Genomic DNA, 19,982 nt, shown 5'->3' on the forward strand with positions numbered 1-19,982 from the left:
GTGTGTGTGTATACATGTGTGAGTGTATTCATGGTGTGGACAACTTGCGTGAGTCTGTTCTCACCATATGGATTCTATGGATCAAACTCAGGTCATCAGGCTTGGCAACAAATGTTCTTACCCACTGAGTAACTCCCTGTCCCAAATATATTTTGGTTTAGTATTCTGGAGACTGGGATGTTGAGAGTCATGTAGCCCAGATTGGCTTGGTCTTATTTTCCTATCCCAACTCTGGTTCTGGGATCACAGGCATGAGTCACCACACCCAGCATATTGAAGAATAACATCTTTTTTAAGTTGCTGTGTCTGGGAGGCTTGTTGAGTGAATTGGTGGGATCAGGTGGCTACCCTCAACTCTTGGAAGTCAGTACCAAAGAACAGGAATCGTCTGTCTTTCTGTCTTCTGCTTCAGAGTGTAAGTTACATAAACAATGAAGTTCCTATGTTTAAGTGTATAGGTGCTGGGCTGGGTTTTGGCAGAATCACTTCCAATAAACCCACCACCATTGCCACCTTGTCATGATGAGTCATGCCTGCATCTCATCAAGTTGTTTTTTATGTCCATTGTAAGCATCCATTGAATTAAGGTGTGGGGATCATATTCAGGGACTCTGTGCTAACAGCATGCTACCAACTGAGCCATACCTCCTATCCCTGAAGTAGGTCCAAGACAAAGGAAGGTGATTCTAGGTCACCTAGTAGAGGAGTAAACCAGAAGCTGGATTTCTACCTTAGTTTGGAAAGTAGTTCACAGTGCTGTACCTGCCTGTAGCGCCCCAGTGTGGCTGGCTTTGAAATCCCAGGGGACTAGGATGTGTGTTTGATACATTGTAAACCCAGATCTACCCACTTTTTAGGTTTTTTGGCAGGTCATCTAGTTTTTGTTTTGTAGGATGAGGGGCAGAGTTTTACTTAGGCAGCACTGGCTGGCCTGGAGCTCCCTATGCAAAACAGACCGATTTCAAACTCAGAGGGATCCACCTGTCTCTCTGCCTCTCCAGTACCAAGATTAAAAGTGCACCACCACACTCCTAGATTCACACCTCCAGGTATATAGGAGCCCATGGTGGGTCCCAGGCAGATCAGCACAGTTGGTAGCAGGAGATGTAATATACATTGTTTTAAACCTAATTTAAAGCATGCAGTAGGCACTCAACATGAGTCAATGGGCAGAGAAAGACAAACTCCAAGTGGCTGCAGACTCCTAGCCATGAGAGCATAAGATCCAGGTTCTAGTGCCAGTTGTGGAGGTTTCTGTGGGTGTGGTCCTGGGAAAGTATTTCTTACTCTGGGTCTGTTTCTTCCACAGGACAGTGGAATCAGTAGTCACCCTGGCTCTGACACCATTACACTGCCCCACCCATGCAATAGGGGATTATTATATTTTGATACCACTTCATTCAGCTTTCTCTCTTCCTTGCTCTCTTCCTTCAAATAGATACAGTAAATCAATAAATTATGTAAGGGCAGGTTGAAAATGGAACTGCCGATGGGCCAGGCTTATGCAGAGTGCTTCTGCAAGAGCAATAGAGCCCCCGGACCTTGAACCAAGCAGCAGAAGCTGAAAGTCGGACTATCAAGTCTCCATGTTAGTTAAGTGATACAATATCTAATTTTCTCTTTGTGCATGCTTCAGAGGCAGAGGGGCATGCTGTTCAGGAATTTTCCTGGGTGGATGAAAGTACGTTTGGGAAATTGGATTTTTGTAAGCTTTTATCTGGCAGAGCCATTTTTTGCTAGTCTAAACTCAGGAAACGTCTTGGGGTCTTCATTTGGTGTCCTATTGCTGAGAAATTATTAAGATTATAAACCTCAGAATTTAGGCTGCAATCTAAGACGATCGGGAAGTGTGTCTTGTTCATGGTCCCCGGAGTCCAGCTGTGGAAGTAGAGAACAGTTGTCACACGAGCATGGTATTTGCTTCTGTCCTCCCACTGAATAGAGCTTCTGTGTGGCCTAACTCACAGGGTGGGGCTACTAATTTGGGGTGGGGGGCAGTGAAACGGATGTCACAGCTCTGACTTCAGTCTGTGGGTCAAGGGTGGGAAGTGGACAGGATTTGTCAGCCCTCCAGGTGATCTGAGTACACACACACACACACACACACACACACACACACACACACACACACACACCTGCATAAACCTGTATTCCATCCATGGCAATATTTCCAACTCTTGGAAAAATATTTTCCTTGGATACAAATTCTGTTCCTTCTGCTCTTATTTCCAAATTCTTGGGACAGTGGGTCATGGGTTCTTCTCTATTGGAGTCCTAAGTAAAAGCCAGGCAGGTAGGCTTTCCCTAGATGTAGGGAGTCTATGCCTCACGAGCTTGTGAAGGGTTAAGGGAGCCACACCCTCAGCAGGAACAGCCCTGGACTTTGTGCTGAGCAGCCATCTCTGGCCTCTTCTGAGTGGCACAGGGAGCTGGGGTGAGAGCAGCCAGCACAGAAGGTCGGACAGAGGACGCCTGGCTTCTGACACCATGGACAGCTCCTGTTAACTAAGACACTGCTTCTTCCTTGGTATCAGTGGCTCATACCCTTCCCATCAGACTGGGACTTGGTCCCCTGCCCCCCACTCACCAAGGGGCACCGAAGTACTCCCTCATTTCTACTGTTGGGTAAGTCCTGCTCTGACCTGTCACTTTGGGGTTCCTCTTCTGGGATCTATTTCTTTTTTCCCTTTCTCACCTCCAAATAATCGTATTTTTACTCTTCTCAATTCAAACTCAAAGATGTGTCCTCATGACCTACCTTTGCTTCACACCATTCCCTGCTTCAAAGACTCTGTGTGTGTGTGTGTGTGTGTGTGTGTGTGTGTGTGTGTGTGTGTGTGTACATGCAGGTGGGAGAGAGAGAGACAGAGACTGGATCTTACTTTGAACTTCAGGCTGGTCTGCGGTTAATTGTGCAGCTCAGGTTGGCCTCAGACTCAAGGTAATCCTCCTGTCTTTGCGTCCTGGACACTGACTACAGGCACAAGCCACCATGCATGGCTACTTACCCTTGATCTGAGAAATCTGAGAAACATGGGATAATAGTCTCTACTTCACAGGCTATTAGAACCGTCAGGTTGCAGTGTTGAGAACTCTGCCTGGCTTGTGGTGGGTGTTTTCTAGAGACTACCACCATCGGTATCCATGCAATGTTCCAGGTATTTAGGAAGTGACTGGAGCTTGGGGAAAGCAGAATGAAGGAGAGAGAAGGCTGGGTGGCATTCTTGCCCTCTATGCTACTCTTGTTCTTCCCTTAGGTTCAGAGAGTGAGGGAATGTGTCGCACTCCTGCTTGGGAGTGGCATTGACCATTGAACTAATTCTGCCACCCCGCCCACTCGGTCTGCTTGAGGAGGGCTTTTTATTTCCTGCAGAAACACCTGCCACATGCCTGCTGCATGCAGCCCAGCCCAATCCTCCCCTGCCCCCAGAGTCCTCCCTAGAGCACTCCTCCTTGCACACTCTCACTGGCTACTAAAAAATGGGGTGTGTCTCTTTGGGCAAAGTCCATGCCAGAAGATGATAGGTACAGGTATAAAATGTGAAGATTTCACAATTAAAGAGAGAAGCGGAAGGGGCAACCAGAGACCCAACCATTGAGAAAGTATACCTACTCCCTCTTCTAAGGGCAGTTACAATCTTTTGTTTATATCTCTGAACTTGTCACCCTATCCAACGCCATCTAAAACTGAAGTCACTGTGGTAACAAGTGACAAGAAAGAGAGACCTCTGGAGGCAGTCATCATAGGGGGATTAGGTGACTGAAATGGAGGTTGGGATTGAATACAGGCTCTGACTTGGGCAAGGAGCCAGAGAGCACCCCCTCAGGAGGGAGGAGGGAGGGCAGAACAAAGCTTGGTTCACGATTCCTTCAGCCTTCTCCTTTAAGCACAATTGTGCTCCCTTTTCCCCAGGTGGGCAGACAAAGGTAGTCCTATCTAATTCCCATCCCACCCTCTGCCCAGAGTTCCTCCACCTCCTGGTCAGCCAGGTTGGTCCAGAGACCCTTCTGGCTAGAGGGCTCTCCTGTAGAGAGGGAGAGGAGGGCTCTTGTAGGCCCTTATGCCTTCTTCCCCTCCCACCATGACTTAACTCTTAAGCTGAACGGTCAGCAGCAATTTACCATACTTACTTCTAGGACCCTCTAGCCTCTTGACATGCCTCTCCTGGAAGGTTCCGTGGGGGTGGAGGATCTCATCCTCCTGGAGCCTCTGGATGAGGAGTCTCTGATCAAGAACCTCCAACTTCGTTATGAGAAAAAAGAGATTTATGTGAGTTTGCCATGGGAGCCAGGGTTGGGGGCACCCAGGGGGTTTCAGCATTCTTCCTGCCAGGCTCATCTGTCTCACCTTCCTCCCCAGACGTACATTGGGAATGTGGTGATCTCCATGAACCCCTACCAGCAGCTTCCTATCTATGGCCCAGAGTTTATTGCCAAATACCGGGACTATACCTTCTATGAGCTGAAGCCCCACATGTGAGTAAAGGGACCAGAGGAAGGCTGACCTCCCCCAGCCTTTCCCCAAAGGAGGTTCTCCAGCATCCCTCTTCCCCTGAGAATCCTTCCTTAGACTGTCAGTCCTGGTCTGATCTGGTTCACCTGAGGAGGGTGGATGAACCCAGTGGTAAGGATTGGAGGATGCTGTCCTGGGCTAGCCTCCCATTAGTCACTGTCCACTTCCTTCCCACAAGCTATGCTTTGGCAAACGTGGCCTACCAGTCGCTGAAGGATCGGGACCGGGACCAGTGTATCCTGATCACTGGCGAGAGTGGAGCTGGCAAGACTGGTGAGGAGACTCCAGGCTTGGGGGAAACCAGGAATCATGTCTGGAATCATCTCCTTATCTCTCCAAGCAGGCCTGTCCCTGTCCCTCAATCCCCATTACTTCCTCTCTAGGTTTCTAGGTTTTCTGCTTTTTTTTTTCTTCCTTTTTTAGGGCTTTTACATTTTTGTGTCTATATGAATGTGCCTGAATGTGTGTATATATTTGCACCACAGACATGCAGGTGCCTGTAGAAGCCAGAAGAGGCTATCAGATCCTCTGAGCCACCTAATGTGGGTGCTGGGAACCAAACTAGGTCTTCTACAAGGGTAGCAAGTGACACAGGGTGGTGGTGGTGCAAGCCTTAGCACTCAGGAGGCAGAGGCAGGTGGATCTCTGAGTTTCTACCCAGAAAAACTTTGCCTCCAAAAACCAAAATCCAAGCACACATCTGCGTGGAGCTAAGTGGGATGGGAGCCCTGACCAGGGGCTCTGATAGTTAAGGGGTTGGAAGCAGTTGTGTCCTGGTCAAGGACTCTAATGGTGTGTGTGTGTGTGTATGTGTGGGGGAGTGGGCGTGTCCTGACTCACTCAGAGCTTCTCTTGCACAGAGGCTAGTAAGCTAGTGATGTCCTATGTGGCTGCTGTCTGTGGGAAAGGGGAGCAGGTGAACTCGGTGAAGGAGCAGCTGCTTCAGTCAAACCCAGTGCTGGAAGGTGAGCCACCAGTCTCAACTCTCCTCATCCCTACAGTCCCTCAGCCTTAGTTAGACACTCTTCCAAAATCATGGTTTCCCTTCAGTATAAAAGCCATGATTGGTCAGCAGACCAGAAGGAGCTGCAGACCGGAAGGAGCTGTCCTCACCAGGCTTCCCTCCTCTAGGCTCTAACTAACTCTTGGAAACTTTGGCCTCTCACTTTCTCTTTCTTTGTTTCCACAGCATTTGGCAATGCCAAGACCATCCGCAATGACAACTCCTCTCGATTTGTGAGTGACCACATCTGCCCAGGATCTGTGTGTGTGTGTGTGTGTGTGTGTGTGTGTGTGTGTGTGTGTGTGGTGTGTGTGTGTGTGTGGTGTGTGTGTGTGTGTGTGTGTGTGTGGTGTGTGTGTGTTGGGGGGTTGGGGGGGGCTGAAAGCAAGGAGTGCAGCACAGAGCCCTCCCACAGGTGTGGTGGGGAGAAAAAGACAACCAAGACTTTCTCTGGTCTCTCCATTCAGGGAAAATACATGGACATCGAGTTTGACTTCAAAGGGTCCCCCCTTGGAGGTGTCATTACCAACTGTATGTGTCCCCCTCCCATAAGCCTCACCAACACTCCCCACCCCTGTCTCTTTATGCCCATCTGCTTCTGCAAACAAGAGGATTGTTAGGTTCTTAGGAACACTTGGGCTCAGGGCAGAATGGGAGGGACCTGCTGGACCCTCAGATGGATGTGTCCTCCCTCCCTCCCAGATCTGCTTGAGAAGTCCAGAGTGGTGAAGCAACTCAAAGGGGAAAGGAACTTCCATATCTTCTATCAGCTGCTGGCTGGAGCAGACACACAGCTGCTGAGTATGTGATCTTCCGGGCACTCCTAACCCTGTCCTATCGCCAGAGCCCCAGGTCCCTCTTTCTCCCTTCTCTCAAGCCCCATCACCATGTCTCCTCCCTGCATTCCCCACCCACTGCCTTATGGCTCAGGATTGAGAACATGTCCCCTGGTGGCTCTGCTCTCTTCTTTGCTGGCACAAGGCCAGAGATCGCCTTCCTGTGTCCTTGTTGCCCTTGTCCCTATGCCCTGCCTGCTTCTTCTCTCCCAACACTGATGTCAGGCCTGGGACACTCATTCTCAGCTACCTTCCTTCCTCCTTCAACCCTAGAGGTTCTGTTGACAGTTACAGAGTAGCAGGCAGGAGAGGTGAGCTTTCAAGAACTTCTAAGATCTTCAGTGACTGCCTGGGCTTCTATGCTTACCTCACCTACGATCTTCGCTGGTTTTCTTCTTTTCTTTTTATTCTTTTGTTTGCTGTTTTCTCTATGTATCCCTGGATGTCCTGGAACTAGCTCTGTAGACCAGGCTAGCCTCGAACTCACAGAGGTCTGACTGCCTCTGCCTCTAGAGTGCTGGGATTAAAGGCACATGCTACCACCACCCAGCAGTATTCCTGGTTTTCTTTCATTAGATAGCTCATTGAGGTTTTATCCATCCATCCATCCATCCATCCATCCATCCATCCATCCATCCATCCATCCAGCATCTCCTGATCATACATTACATTAGGGCTGAGTGAGAGAGCTGAGTATGACATGGATCAAAGAACTCAGCTCTGTAGTGATGGCAGGCGTGAGAGCAGATGTTACAGGGCCTTGTGGCTGGTTTGAATAAGCTTGTGCAGACAACCATGGGAGTGGATAGCATGAATCTTGACTGTTCTGGGGAAGAGTTCCCAGCAGCCTGAGAACTGGACTGGCCAGAGGTGGCTCTGGGTGAACATTACTGATGGGGGCGGGGGGAGGGAGGGAGGCTTGACTCTTGACAGAGTTTGCCTCTCAAAATCCTCTCTTCTAGCTGGGGTAACTGTGTGGATTTCCAGGCCCTAAGGAGCTGTCTCTTTGATTCCTTGTTATTCTGTGCTTGACTTTGCACAATCCCCACCTCCCCATCCCACCCCATCCTGCCGCTCCGTGAAATCTTTATGGTTCAGGAGACTGCTGCATAGGTCTTATTCTCCCCTTCTTGGCTTAATGGGCTTAATGCTGTTCAATTTGTCTGACTCACAGGCACTAGGGTTTTATTCTGGCTGGGTCCATACCTGTTAGTTTAAGTTGTATCTGGGTGAAGCTCCCCGGTTTCATTATACCTGAGTTTTCTGACTCATCCTCTCTCCAGCTCCCCTTCCTTAGTAAGTACTGATTTCAGAATCTGTGTGCTAGAGGGAGCTGCCGCTGAAATTGAGACTGTGGTTCACTTCTCTGATTCTCAGATCATTTGTACAGAATATAATTGACATGGGTCTATGATCAGCCCAACTCTTCCTATCTTAGGAAGGAGCTTGGGACATTTCCTTGGTTCATTTATTAAAATGAAAATAAAAATCCTGTTTGGCAGCCAGGGAACATGTAAGTGAGAAGCAATTTGGACACACAAAACATTCATTTTGGGGAAAGAAAGAAAAAAAATATCAAGGGGTTGGGGATTTAGCTCAGTGGTAGAGTGCTTGCCTAGCAAGTGCAAGGCCCTGGGTTCAGTCCCCAGCTCCGAAAAAAAGAAAAAAGAAAAAAAAGGGGGGCTGGGGATTTAGCTCAGTGGTAGAGCGCTTACCTAGGAAGCGCAAGGCCCGGGGTTCGGTCCCCAGCTCCGGAAAAAAAAGAACCAAAAAAAAAAAAAAATCAAAACCCAGCTCTTCCGAGGTGGGCTGGGAGAGTCTCGCTTATCACGGGGGACACAAGAAAGCCACTTAGCTCATCAGCCAGCGTGGGTGAAAACCTTCCCAGGGAGGTGGCAGCGTTACGGTTGGGGAGTAGATGCTGCCGTGTTGCAGGGGTTACTGAGGCTGGGGCACGTGTGTGTTTCTTTCCTTCCCTCACCTTCTTGCCAGAGCAGGAGAGAGGATCTGCTTGGAGGTAAAAATCAATGAGACGCTTGTGGAATTCTCTAACAGATATGAGTACCCAACCCTAACAAACACTTTAAAAATTCATTTATTATCATTTATCCCCAACCAGAGGAGGCAAGTGATGAACCTAAATCATGACCCAGGGCAAGGGTCCTGAGGTGTCAGGCTGGTGTACTCTAGAGAGCAGGTGATAACATTTCCCCCCCCACTCTCTCTGTACACTCAGAGGCCCTAAAGCTTGAGGAAGATGCACGTGGCTATGCCTACCTTAATGGGGAGGTGTCCAGGGTGAACGGTATGGATGATGCCTCCAACTTCAGGGCTGTGCAGGTGAGTGCCCAGTGTGGGCAGGCTTGCCCTCAGGCCATCCTCTGAGACCAGGACTTGTGAATGGAGGCACGGGGCTGGTCCCATTAGCTCAGCTTGATTTCTGCTTCCTTCCCAAGAACGCAATGGCAGTGATTGGGTTCTCAGAGGAGGAGATTAGACAAGTGCTGGAGGTGACAGCCCTGGTACTGAAGCTGGGCAATGTGAAGCTGGCAGATGAATTCCAGGCCAACGGGCTTCCAGCCAGTGGTGTCTGTGATGGGAAAGGTGGGTACCACCTTCCTGGAGCCTGCCAGGAGCCTCCTACCCTCAGTCTGCCCACTCCTGCAGTCTCCTCCCATGAGACTCACTGATCACTCTACTGAAGCACTTCAGAATGAGCTTCTGAAAACAAAGTAGGCTCTGGTCTGAGACATTCAGGACCTCAGTCAAATCTCCTGAGATATGGGGGCAATCTGACCTGCAATGTGTCCCACTCCTCCTGGGTCAGCTGCAGTGACTTCCCCAGCCATCGCTGGTCACTAATGATCCAGGCAGGTTTGATGGTCAGCCCCCTAACCTTCCCCCCAGAGAGATGGGGCCCAGCCACATTGTACTTCTCTATTCCTCTAGGTATTCAGGAGATTGGGGAGATGATGGGTTTGAACTCTGCAGAACTAGAGAAAGCTTTGTGCTCAAGAACCATGGAGACAGGCAAAGAGAAGGTGGTCACGGTGCTGAACGTCATCCAGGTAAGAGCCCTCCTGAAGGAGCTGACTTTGAGACTGTTCTGTGGCTGTCACAGTAATGAGGCTGCGTCCCCTGCCCCAGGCTCAGTATGCTCGGGATGCCCTGGCCAAGAATATTTACAGCCGCCTCTTCGACTGGATAGTGAATCGCATCAACGAGAGCATCAAGGTGAGGTTGCTCTTTCCTAAAGCCTGCCTCACCTTCTCGCTCTTTCCCAAAGCCTGCCTCACCTTCTTGCCCTTTCCCAAAGCCTGCCTCTCCTTCTCGCTCTGGCTGCCAACTCGTTCTTGTTTTCTGGGATGCACAGTAGGACAGTTGTGAGGAAGGCACAGCTCCTTCTAGGAGTCTGAGTCCCTCTGTCTGATCCATTTATTTGCTGCTCTTTCACCGCCTCAGAGACACTGAGCCTCAGCTTCCTGATTTGGCAACAGCTGCTCACACCTATGGGTGTCTGTCTGCTTCACAGCGTTTGTCTGTGGACCAGAATGTATGCGGTTGCTATATGATTCAGCAGTTCCATACCTTGGCATATATCTGAGAGAATGTTGCATACAAACATTTGTAGAAATATTATACATGATAGACCAAGAAAAAAAAATAGTGGTTCTAAGGCCATCCTGGGCTATGTGAGATCCTGTCTCTACAAACTAATCCATAAGTGAGTGAATACATAACTAAATTATTAATAGTCAAAAAATGGAAGCAACCCATGTCCACCAGATTACGACTAGACAAACAGTGTGTTTTATCCTTGTAGCTGTATTATTCAGCCATACAAAGGAATGGAAGGGCTGGAGGGGTGGCTCAGGCAGTTAATAAGTGACTATTTGTTTATGACTTTGGCGTGGGGGTACAACACAGGGTCTCGCTCATGCTAAGTGTGGCTTCACTACTGAGCTACAGTAAAGCTGTCGGTGCTCAGCCATTTACAGGACAGTGCCATTTGCAGGAAGGCACATCGAAAGGCCCCAGGATTAGCTGAGATTTGCATCTTGGCTGGGGCAAATGTTTTTTTCTCTTAAGATTTTATTTTTTTCCCCCCTCTCCAAACTGGAGCTAATCAGATCAGGTAATAAATGGCATGGAATAGTCTTTTATAAAAAAAAATGTAAGGGATGGTTGAATCCCTGGTGGAGGCAACAACCCATTCACAGGGGTCTCCTAAGACCATTGGAAAACATAGATTTTTACATTAGAATCTGTAACAGTTGCAAAACTATACTTAGGAAGTAGCAATGAACGTAACTGTGTGATCGGAGGCCAGCACAGCACAAGGAGCCATGTTAAAGAGTCACAGTGTTAGGAAGGTGGAGAAGTGCTGCCCCAAGAGCATCTTGATGGGGACCATGATGGGATCTGTATCTTCCCTCCTCTCCTTGGCTTGTCCTGCTATGAGCACAGGGGAAGGAGGGAGACACCACAGCTCCTCTCCAGCTTGGTCGAGCATGCTATAATGTTGTTTGTTCCCACTCTACTCCTAGCTACCTGGTTCATGCAGTGAGCCGTTCCTCATACTTAACCCTCCCTCTTCTTCAGGTGGGCACTGGGGAGAAGAGGAAGGTTATGGGGGTCCTGGATATCTACGGCTTTGAGATACTGGAGGTGAGAGAGCGTCAGGCAACCTCCGTGTCCTGCATTGCATCCCTGGGGGGCGGCTCACGGTGGGTGAGGGAGGAGGACCTGAAGTGAGCCACTCTCCTTACATGCAGGATAACAGCTTTGAGCAGTTCGTGATCAACTACTGCAATGAAAAACTACAGCAGGTGTTTATAGAACTGACCTTGAAGGAAGAACAGGAGGAATATAAGAGAGAAGTGAGTGGAGCTCCTGCTTGCCCTGCTGATGACTTCCAGATGCATGCCTTTCTCCTTGATCACAATTTCTCTCTAATTTTCCCCAGATGGGAACACAAGGACAAAATGTCTCCCTCTCACAGCTGAGCATTCAGCAGTACTAAGTCGCCCCAACACTGTGCTTCCTTCCCATCTTCTGTGTCCCCAGTCTTGCACTCTAGGCTAGCCCAGACAGGAGACAGAGAGACGGGAAGGGCGTTTGTGTCCTGACAAGAGCGAAGTGACAGCTATGCTTGGTCTGTGACAGACAGAGACAGGTTGAAAAGGGACATTTCTCCTTGGCTTGGCACCCTAGACAATTCCCGTCTCTAACGTGTCAGAATCTGTTGCCTCTCCCGGCGCTGGGTGATGTTGTTGTCCTCAGTTAGAGCAGCGTCATCCAGACTTGCTCATCAGCAGTGCCCTGCGGCTCCCGATCTTCATACCCCTTCTCTGACTCAGTGTAAACCCCTGCATCCCATGGGTAGGTGTTAGAAAAGCTGTCTGATTGAGCCAGTCCACTTCCAAGTGTGAGCAGCCGAGCATCTCGCAAACCTGGGGACATTCCCTGTGAGTTCGAGAACTTAACCTCTGCAGCAGGGCTTCAGGCAACTCTGCTGCAAATGCAGGGGAGACTTTTAAAAAGTTCTGTCGTGTTGTTTTTTGCCCCCTCTACCAACCTGGGAGGGATGAGTTGACCTGAATGACTCCAAGACCTCTCTGAGTGATAAGCCTTTCTAAAGTTCCTTTGTAGGCTGGGCTAAAGGGAGTCTGGATCTGGGATTTGCTTCTGTAACTGATGTCTCTCTTGGCCAGGGCATACCATGGACAAAGGTGGAGTACTTTGACAACGGCATCATCTGTGACCTCATTGAACATGTGAGCTGCTGTCCTCTCGCTCCGAGGACCTCCCTTTGCAGTCTGCCTGAGAATCCCACCTCCCCCCATTTCTCTCTCTCCTTTCTTACCTTTCAAGAGGGAAAGGGACTCGGGTGGGTTGGGGGGGGGCATCAGTGATACTGTGGACATCTTGAAAGACCAGGTTGGTTACACTCACTCTGTTCCCTTGGCCTAGAGTCAGCGAGGCATCCTGGCCATGCTGGATGAGGAGTGCCTGAGACCTGGGGTGGTCAGTGACACCACTTTTCTAGCAAAGTTGAACCAGCTTTTCTCCAAGCACAGTCACTACGAGAGTAAAGTCACCCAGAATGCTCAGCGCCAATACGACCGCACCATGGGCCTCAGCTGCTTCCGCATCTGCCACTATGCGGGCAAGGTGATGTAGCAGGGGTGCATGGGAGCCCGGGCAGAGGCCAGTAAGGAAATGAGAACTGAGGGTACTTCTCAGTGAAACTAGGGGTGGGGTGGGGGTCCAAGTGCCTGACGGAAGGTAGCCATGGGGGCTGAACCCACATCCACTCTTCTGCAGGTGACATACAACGTGACCAGTTTCATCGACAAGAATAACGACCTACTCTTCCGAGACCTATCCCAGACAATGTGGAAGGCCCAGCATCCCCTCCTCCACTCCCTGTTCCCAGAGGGGAATCCCAAGGAAGCATCTCTCAAACGGCCCCCGACTGCTGGGACCCAGTTTAAGAATTCGGTGGCCATACTCATGAAGAACCTGTATTCTAAGAACCCGAACTACATCAGGTGAAAATCCATATGGGATTGGGTCCATGTACGGTGGAGCGTGTCCGTGTCTGGGAGTCTTTGGAACAGGGTTTTAGAGGCTCTGTCCTACGGGAAGACAGGACCAGTTAAGGAGCTGAGTATCCAGGGGCCGACAGAGTGGCATCAGAGAGTGGGACCGGAGGGCTAGAGGGTCTCCTTTCACTTCTGTAGAGATTTCCACCTCTGGGAGTTGTAGGAAGTAGGCACGTGGAGACCAGAGCCATTTCACTGGCAAGGTGCCTGCCCTCTCCTGAGCCCGTGTCTTCCTGACTTCCTGAGCAGGTGCATAAAGCCCAATGACCAGCAGCAGCAAGGCAGGTTCACCTCAGAACTGGTTATGGTCCAGGCTCGATACCTGGGGCTGCTGGAGAATGTTCGGGTGCGCAGGGCTGGCTACGCCTTCCGCCAGGCCTATAAGCCTTTCCTGGAGAGGTACCGATTGCTGAGCCGGAGCACGTGGCCGCGCTGGAATGGGGAAGACCGGTAAGACCCAGCAGGGAAAAGGGGCTGAGCGAATCCGCTGAAGCAGGCGACATTCCTCTTCAGCAGGGCTGCAGAGGGATAAGGGATGTACGGAGGGGACTGTGCCCTGCCCCACCTCTCTGCAGCTCTCCCCATCCACCCCTGCAGGGAAGGTGTGGAGAAGGTCCTGGGGTCTCTGATTTTGTCATCAGAGGAGCTGGCCTATGGGAGGACAAAGATCTTCATCAGAAGCCCCAAGACTGTGAGTCAGGAAGTGCTGCCCCATTTGGTGGGAGTGGAATGTGGAGCTCTGAGAAAGAGGAAGGCAGCATTCAGTACAGGACTGGATGGTGCCTGAGGAAGGGACCACCCTGGGAACTGAGTGCTGGACATTCTGCCCTAAGCTAGGTGCTCATTGTGGGGCCTGACTGGCTGTAGTGGACGCTGAAAGACAGGATGGTGTAAGGCGCAAGGCCATAGTATAGTGCATTCAGTGTAGTGCAAAGGAGAACAAGCCCCTCTTTGCCCTCCACCCCCGCCCCAGCTTTTCTACCTGGAAGAACAAAGGCGCCTGAGGCTTCAGCAGCTGGCCACCCTCATCCAGAAGGTTTACCGGGGCTGGCGTTGTCGGACCCACTACCAGCAGATGCGGAAGAGTCAGATCCTCATCTCGGCTTGGTTTCGGGGCAACAAGGTGCTGTCACCTCCTAAGCACCACATCACCACTCCTGCTGCCGGTGTTAGGGGGTGGGGAACGGTGTGTGGGGGGGTATGTGTGGCTTTTCCTAACCATGCCCACATTTCCTACAGCAAAAGAAGCACTATGGGAAGATCCGGTCATCAGTACTGCTGATCCAGGCTTTCGTGAGGGGCTGGAAGGTAAGGATGGCAGAGGGGTCCCTGCCCACTCGTGGCTTCTGCTGGGTTATCCCCGGTGCCATGAGAAAGGCCTCCTCTCTGTAACACTGGGACCCTCCTCCTGCTCTGGCCAGGGGGGTGTGCATCCAGGAGACCAGGGTGTAGGTCTGGGGGGTGTTTCTGCCCTTAGCTCTAGTGACTTCATATCATTTTCCAGTTATAATCTCAGTCCTCCACTTGTTATTTAGTTTTCTGACTCTGTCCTTTGGTTGAAAACAAAACAGGGTTGGGGATTTAGCTCAGTGGTAGAACGCTTGCCTCGCAAGCACAAGGCCCTGGGTTCGGTCCCCAGCTCCGGAAAAAAGAAAAAAAAAAAAAAAAAAAGAAGAAAACAAAACAGCAGACCCTCTGCTAGACTGTCTTCACATTGACTTCTTCCTCACACATCTGTCCACACCAGGCCCGCAAGAACTATCGAAAATACTTCCGGTCAGGCGCCGCCATCACTTTGGCAAATTTTATCTACCAGAGCATAGTAAGTGGCGTTGAGGCGGGAATGGGGTGAGGAGTTGGGGCAGTCTTGGGGGAGCATGGGGGAGTGGTTCTGAGCTTCCCCTTAGAGCTTCTTCCCTCCACGGAACGGAACGGGGCAGTCACACACTGGGGGAAAGTTCTGGTGTCTGTGGCTGGAGTCACATCAGACAGCGCTTAGCTCAGGTAGAAGTTGTCTGCCTCCTGTGCTGAGGGGTACAACCTGGGCCACAGTCACAGGCTTGGGGAGAGACTGGCCGGACCTAGCCTTCTGATGAAGTGGACCGAGGACACTCAAGATTAACTAGCCTGGCCTCTAAGATCCACTTGGAGGTGGAAGGAATCACACCTTCCTCCTCTCTCCTCTGAAGCCCATGCTCGTGAGGAAAGGCAACTGACCAAAGGAGGCCTCCAGCTGTGCGTGGCTTCCCACAGGACATGTGCCAGATAGTGGTGATGAAGATCTGGGAAAGGCCAGACAGGGGGCATGGGGGCATTAGCCCTGAGGGCTTCAGGAAGACGTAACTGACCTCAGGCGACTGGATTTGTTAGTTCTTGGGACCCTGACCAGGTATGCTGCATGTTCAGGGAGGAGTGGAAGCTCTGATGCTGAGGCCTTGTGGCTCCCTCTGCCTCTGCTTCCCCCTCCTCCCTGGCCCCATGCCACCCTGGCCTGTTGAGCTGGCTCCACTGCATCATCCTGTTTCTCCCCACAGTACGTGCGCTCTCACTAGGCACCTGAGGCCTGCATCTGGCTTTGCTCTTCTCTCCCTTTCAACATTCCTTTTACCTGCACTTTGTCAGATAGCTGCTGAGCGGCAGCCCAGGAGCTGTGTGGTTCCATAAATCACACTCCGAGAATCCCGGTCCCGGATCCTGTCAGCGCTTCTGACATGTTGCTATGGCCTTAGCCTAGCGGTGTTCCCTCTGAACACTGACAACCTGCCACGCTCTTTCTACGCTTTTACCTCTAAGGCTTCCAACAACCCTGTTCTGTAGGCTCTCTGCTTTCTCCAGTCTGACAGGCTAAAAGCCAAGACTAGCTTGGTCTACATGGCAAGTGCCAGCGATGTATAGTGAGAGCCTATCTCAGCAAACAAACAGAGACCTAGGGAGGCTGAGTAATTTGTCCCAGGCCCTAGTGCTTGCTGGTAAATGGTCGGGCTGGGATGTAAAGCACTTGATTTCTGAGTTTCTAGACTCTGCCCAAGTCCTTCTAACAGAAGTTTGGACAGCCCGTGGCTCTAGGCAGGCTTGAACACTGATGATCAGAAAAGGCAAGCACTCAGCAGCTCCACAGTGGCTGGAAGGATATCATCTGAACATCTGGGTTCAGGCTAGGGCTCACAGGTTGGACAGAATCTCCATGGGCAGAACTGAGCTATCAGATAGGCAAGGGGTAGGCCCAGGGCCATTATCCTTGAGGGTGCAAAGAAGTGGGCACTGTGGCAAGGAATTCCAACCTTTCTGGTCGGAAATGCTGGGAGTCCAGGGGGTTCTGGCACATGACCCTGGGCTCCAAGTAAAGGGCTTTGAACGGTAGGCTGAGTAGGCTGCCACCACTGATTAGAGGGCAGATTTTGTCTATCCAATAACCAACACACACACACACACACACACACACACACACACACTGGCCCCAACTGTAGGTCACTGTGACCTCAGAGAAGAGAAAGCCAGAAGAGAAGACAATATATAGAGAGGCTTTGGCATTGGAGCGCCCACCTCACTCCCTAGGCGTCAGCCCTCCTACCATCCCACTGCTTCCCGTGTTCCTAACTCCCATCCGCGGAGCACAGTGCACAGCGACAGAGACCGATGAGGCAAGCCTGTCCCACCTCCTCTGCCCGGCTCCTGCCTCTCACAAGGGGCCCACCGGGTGTGAGTCTGCCTGCCCAAGAGCAGATCTTCTCAGGTTTCCATCCCTAACGCTTTGCTTTCAACCCAGACCCAGAAATTCCTCTTGAATCTGAAGAAGAATTTGCCATCCACCAAAGTGTTGGACAACACGTGGCCAGCTGCCCCTTACAGGTGCTTCAACACAGCCAATCAGGAACTGCAGCACCTCTTCTACCAGTGGAAGGTGGAGTTTTTGAGGCCCCGCCCTTCTCTCCCGTGACCCCTCCCTCCCTCATTTTCTTCCTGATTGCTTTTTTCCTCACTGTGGTAAAATATACATAAATTATGTTCCTGTTGCTAAGTGTCGAAACGTTGGCAACAAGCGTATCCGGGTTGATGCAAGGTCACTCCACCACCCAGACCTTTGCTCTTTGGTCCTTGGTCCTGGCCGCCTCCTCCATAACCTATAATCTACTTTCTGTTTCAATGACTCTCACCACTGTGAGGAACTCCTGCAGGTGGGAACCACACAACATTGTGATTAAGTTCACTTCAAATCACAATGACATCTGTTCTTAATTCAGGAAATATGTGGGATGCCCACCTAGGCTAAGCCTGGTCCTGTGCGCTGGCCACGTGCTTTAGTGGCGCTTGTATTCGCTGGTGTCTATTCTCTTTTCAACACTGACCCTTCCTGTGTCCCTGTCACTTCCCCTCCAGCTCTCTCCTCCCCTCCTGTCCTTGAGTCTCCTTTCCTCACTCTCTTCCTACAGAGTAAGATCACCACCGTGATCTGAGGTTTCTCCTCCTCACAGTGCAAGAAGTACCGAGATCAGCTGTCCCCGAAGCAGGTGCAGACACTGAGGGAAAAGCTCTGTGCCAGCGAACTGTTTAAGGGCAAGAAGGCTTCCTACCTCCAGAGGTGAGGGCCTCCAAATGCCAAAGCCGTTTCTGCCGCATGGCACCTCTTAAGCTTGAACCCATATCAGAGTTGCCTGGGTGGACTGGAGACACTGAGCTGTGTGGTCCTTGAAGTCTCTGTGTGCGTGTGTGCTGTACTGATGATGGTGTTGATGCTGGACCATGTCTCTGGATCTCTCAAACAAGATGTAGTACCAGGGCAGGTCCCTCAGGAAGGCTTTGTTCACATGGCACATCTCTCACGTGTCCTCAGCGTGCCTGTCCCTTTCCGTGGTGATTACGTCGGCCTGCAGGGGAACCCCAAGCTGCAGAGACTGAAGGGCAGGGAGGAAGGGCCTGTCCTGGTGGCAGACACCGTGAAGAAGGTCAACCGTGGCAATGGCAAGGTGAAGAGCTACAGCAGCCCACGGAGGGCCTTCTGCCTCTGCTTTGCCCGGGGGTTGGGCTGGGCGACATGCTTGTCCTCACTCTCTGTCTCTTCTCTAGACTTCTTCACGGATTCTCCTCCTGACCAAGGGGCATGTGATTCTCACAGATGCCAAGAAGTCCCAGGCCCAAATTGTCATTAAGCTGGAGGATGTGGCTGGGGTGTCAGTCACCAGCCTCGAGGACGGGCTCTTTAGCTTGCATCTGAGTGAGGTATTTGAGCCTCATAGGTGGGCTCTCTGGAGTCAATGTGCTGGGGCTGAGGTGGGCTGGATGTGCCAGAACTAAATTTCTCACTATGGGTTTTTGAAGTCCCTCATGCGCTCAGGGGCGAGGTGGGGGGATTAATCTCTACTAAATTTTTTCCCTTTTCCTAAGATGTCGTCGGCAGCCTCCAAGGGGGACATCCTGCTAATCAGCGACCACCTGGTTGAACTGCTGACAAAAATGTACCAAGCAGTGCTGGATGCCACACAGAGGCAGCTTCCTGTCACTGTGACTGAGAAGTAAGGCCACGGGCTGGCAATGAGAGACAGCTCAGGACAGGCGACCGGAATACTGGTCATTGTGACCGGGAAATTCATGCACTCAGAAAGCTAGGCAGACCGTGTCAGGGCAGGGCTCGTGGGTTTGTCTCAGTGTTTTCCGGGCCTCCCCCCCCCCCCCGACAGCTGGACTCGATGCACCAAGTTCTCTCAGGTCTTAAGTCCTCAGATCGCTGGGGGGTATAGTGTATGTCTGCACCAGGGAGAGGAGGCAGGAGGCAGGCAGAGAGCACGGAGGTACTAGCTTGGATTTCTCTGTCTCTTCTCCCTCTCCAGGTTCTCAGTGAGGTTCAAGGAGGGCAGTGTGGCTGTCAAGGTTACCCAGGGCCCCCAGGGGAGTGGGAACAGAAAGCTGACTTGCAAGAAGAAGGGGAGTAGTTCTATGGAGGTGACTGTGCGGTGAGATTGGGACCTCCTGGAGACACAGCTTCTTCCTCTGGAGCAAAACTTGGAGTCTTACTCTTCTGACCATGAGGTGTGGGGCTTAGAGATGAAGAACCCTGGAAGATGCCCCTCTGTTCCCGGGACCTTCTAGAATTCTTACCCAAATGCAGCATCCTCCCAGCTTCAGCCCATTAATAAATGACGTGGTTCACGAGGTCTGGGTAGGGCTGGTGGCCCCCGTCTCCTTCCTTCTCTGCTCAGATGCAGATGCTCATTTATTTCCTCCATTTCTCGATGTTTACCCAGTTATGGTCGGATCCTCCACCCCCACCCCCCATGCCACTCGTTCCTTGTGCTCCTGGGAGCCACATAGTACAGACAATAAGGGAAGGAGAATTGTCTCTGGCCTCCTTGACCGGCTGAGCTCTGGCGGAGTTTAGAGACACTGGGGCTGGGGGTGTAGAAGTCTGGGATAGGCTCAGGTCGCAGGTGGCCAACAAGCTGATTCATTAAATGTGTCCCTGGAGGGGAGACCTGAGGATGCCTTTCTTGGAGACTAGGCTTCTTAGCTAGGGCTTGAAAAGAAGCCTAAAGCTGCAGGGTTCATGCAAGCTGGGGTACACGGGGATGCTGCTGCCAGGATCTCCATCAGCCTCTGCCCCAGAGATGGGCTGCAGCACCCCCAGAAACCCTCTTCCTCTCCGTGCCTCTGAAGACTAGGTGGCCCCACAGCTGGGACCCACAGCTGGCAGCTCCTGACTCAGATATGCTCATCTCTAGGACTGACTCCGTCCCCTCTTGTCTTTCTGTTAGCACTCTCAGACAGTGTCACGCCAGCCACCTCACCGTCTCTGCTTGTGTGGTTTTTGACAATGTTAGTAGGCAATATTTTGTAGAAAGCTATTGCTTTATATGTTTTCCCACTGTCCTTTATTCCTCCTTCCTGATAGACTGTCTTGTCTCACCACCCTGTTCTGTCTTGGGGGAACACGCTGCACACTGCAGTAAAATGTAGATGTGCACCCAGGGAGAGGCAGGAAGGGCTGCTGCTGTTCCTGTCTCTGGAAGTCTCCTCCTCTCCCCGCCTCC

General features: G+C 51.3%; 1 protein-coding gene across 2 annotated transcripts; it reads left to right on the forward strand.

Moving 5' to 3' along the window:
* The first annotated feature begins 85 nt into the window (after window positions 1-85).
* Window positions 86-19,107, forward strand: Myo1a (myosin IA). 2 transcript variants are annotated; one of them, XM_063263146.1, is made up of 28 exons: window positions 86-2,625; window positions 4,138-4,270; window positions 4,361-4,476; window positions 4,692-4,786; window positions 5,374-5,478; window positions 5,703-5,749; window positions 5,984-6,047; window positions 6,219-6,317; window positions 8,589-8,692; window positions 8,809-8,956; window positions 9,302-9,420; window positions 9,500-9,586; window positions 10,955-11,020; window positions 11,128-11,232; window positions 12,067-12,129; window positions 12,326-12,526; window positions 12,680-12,906; window positions 13,210-13,410; window positions 13,558-13,651; window positions 13,934-14,083; window positions 14,200-14,268; window positions 14,708-14,782; window positions 16,727-16,861; window positions 17,433-17,539; window positions 17,792-17,924; window positions 18,025-18,177; window positions 18,343-18,470; window positions 18,786-19,107. In XM_063263146.1, the coding sequence occupies exons 2-28, from the start codon at window positions 4,157-4,159 to the stop codon at window positions 18,910-18,912; spliced, it is 3,132 nt and encodes a 1,043-aa protein (XP_063119216.1). In that variant the 5' UTR covers window positions 86-2,625; window positions 4,138-4,156; the 3' UTR covers window positions 18,913-19,107. The 2 variants fall into 2 exon arrangements, with proteins under 2 accessions (XP_063119216.1, NP_062197.1); NM_019324.1 differs by lacking the exon at window positions 86-2,625 and having other exon boundaries at window positions 18,786-19,093.
* The last annotated feature ends 875 nt before the right edge of the window (window positions 19,108-19,982 follow it).

Source organism: Rattus norvegicus, chromosome 7 (assembly GCF_036323735.1).
Source record: "Rattus norvegicus strain BN/NHsdMcwi chromosome 7, GRCr8, whole genome shotgun sequence".
Lineage (NCBI taxonomy): Eukaryota > Metazoa > Chordata > Mammalia > Rodentia > Muridae > Rattus > Rattus norvegicus.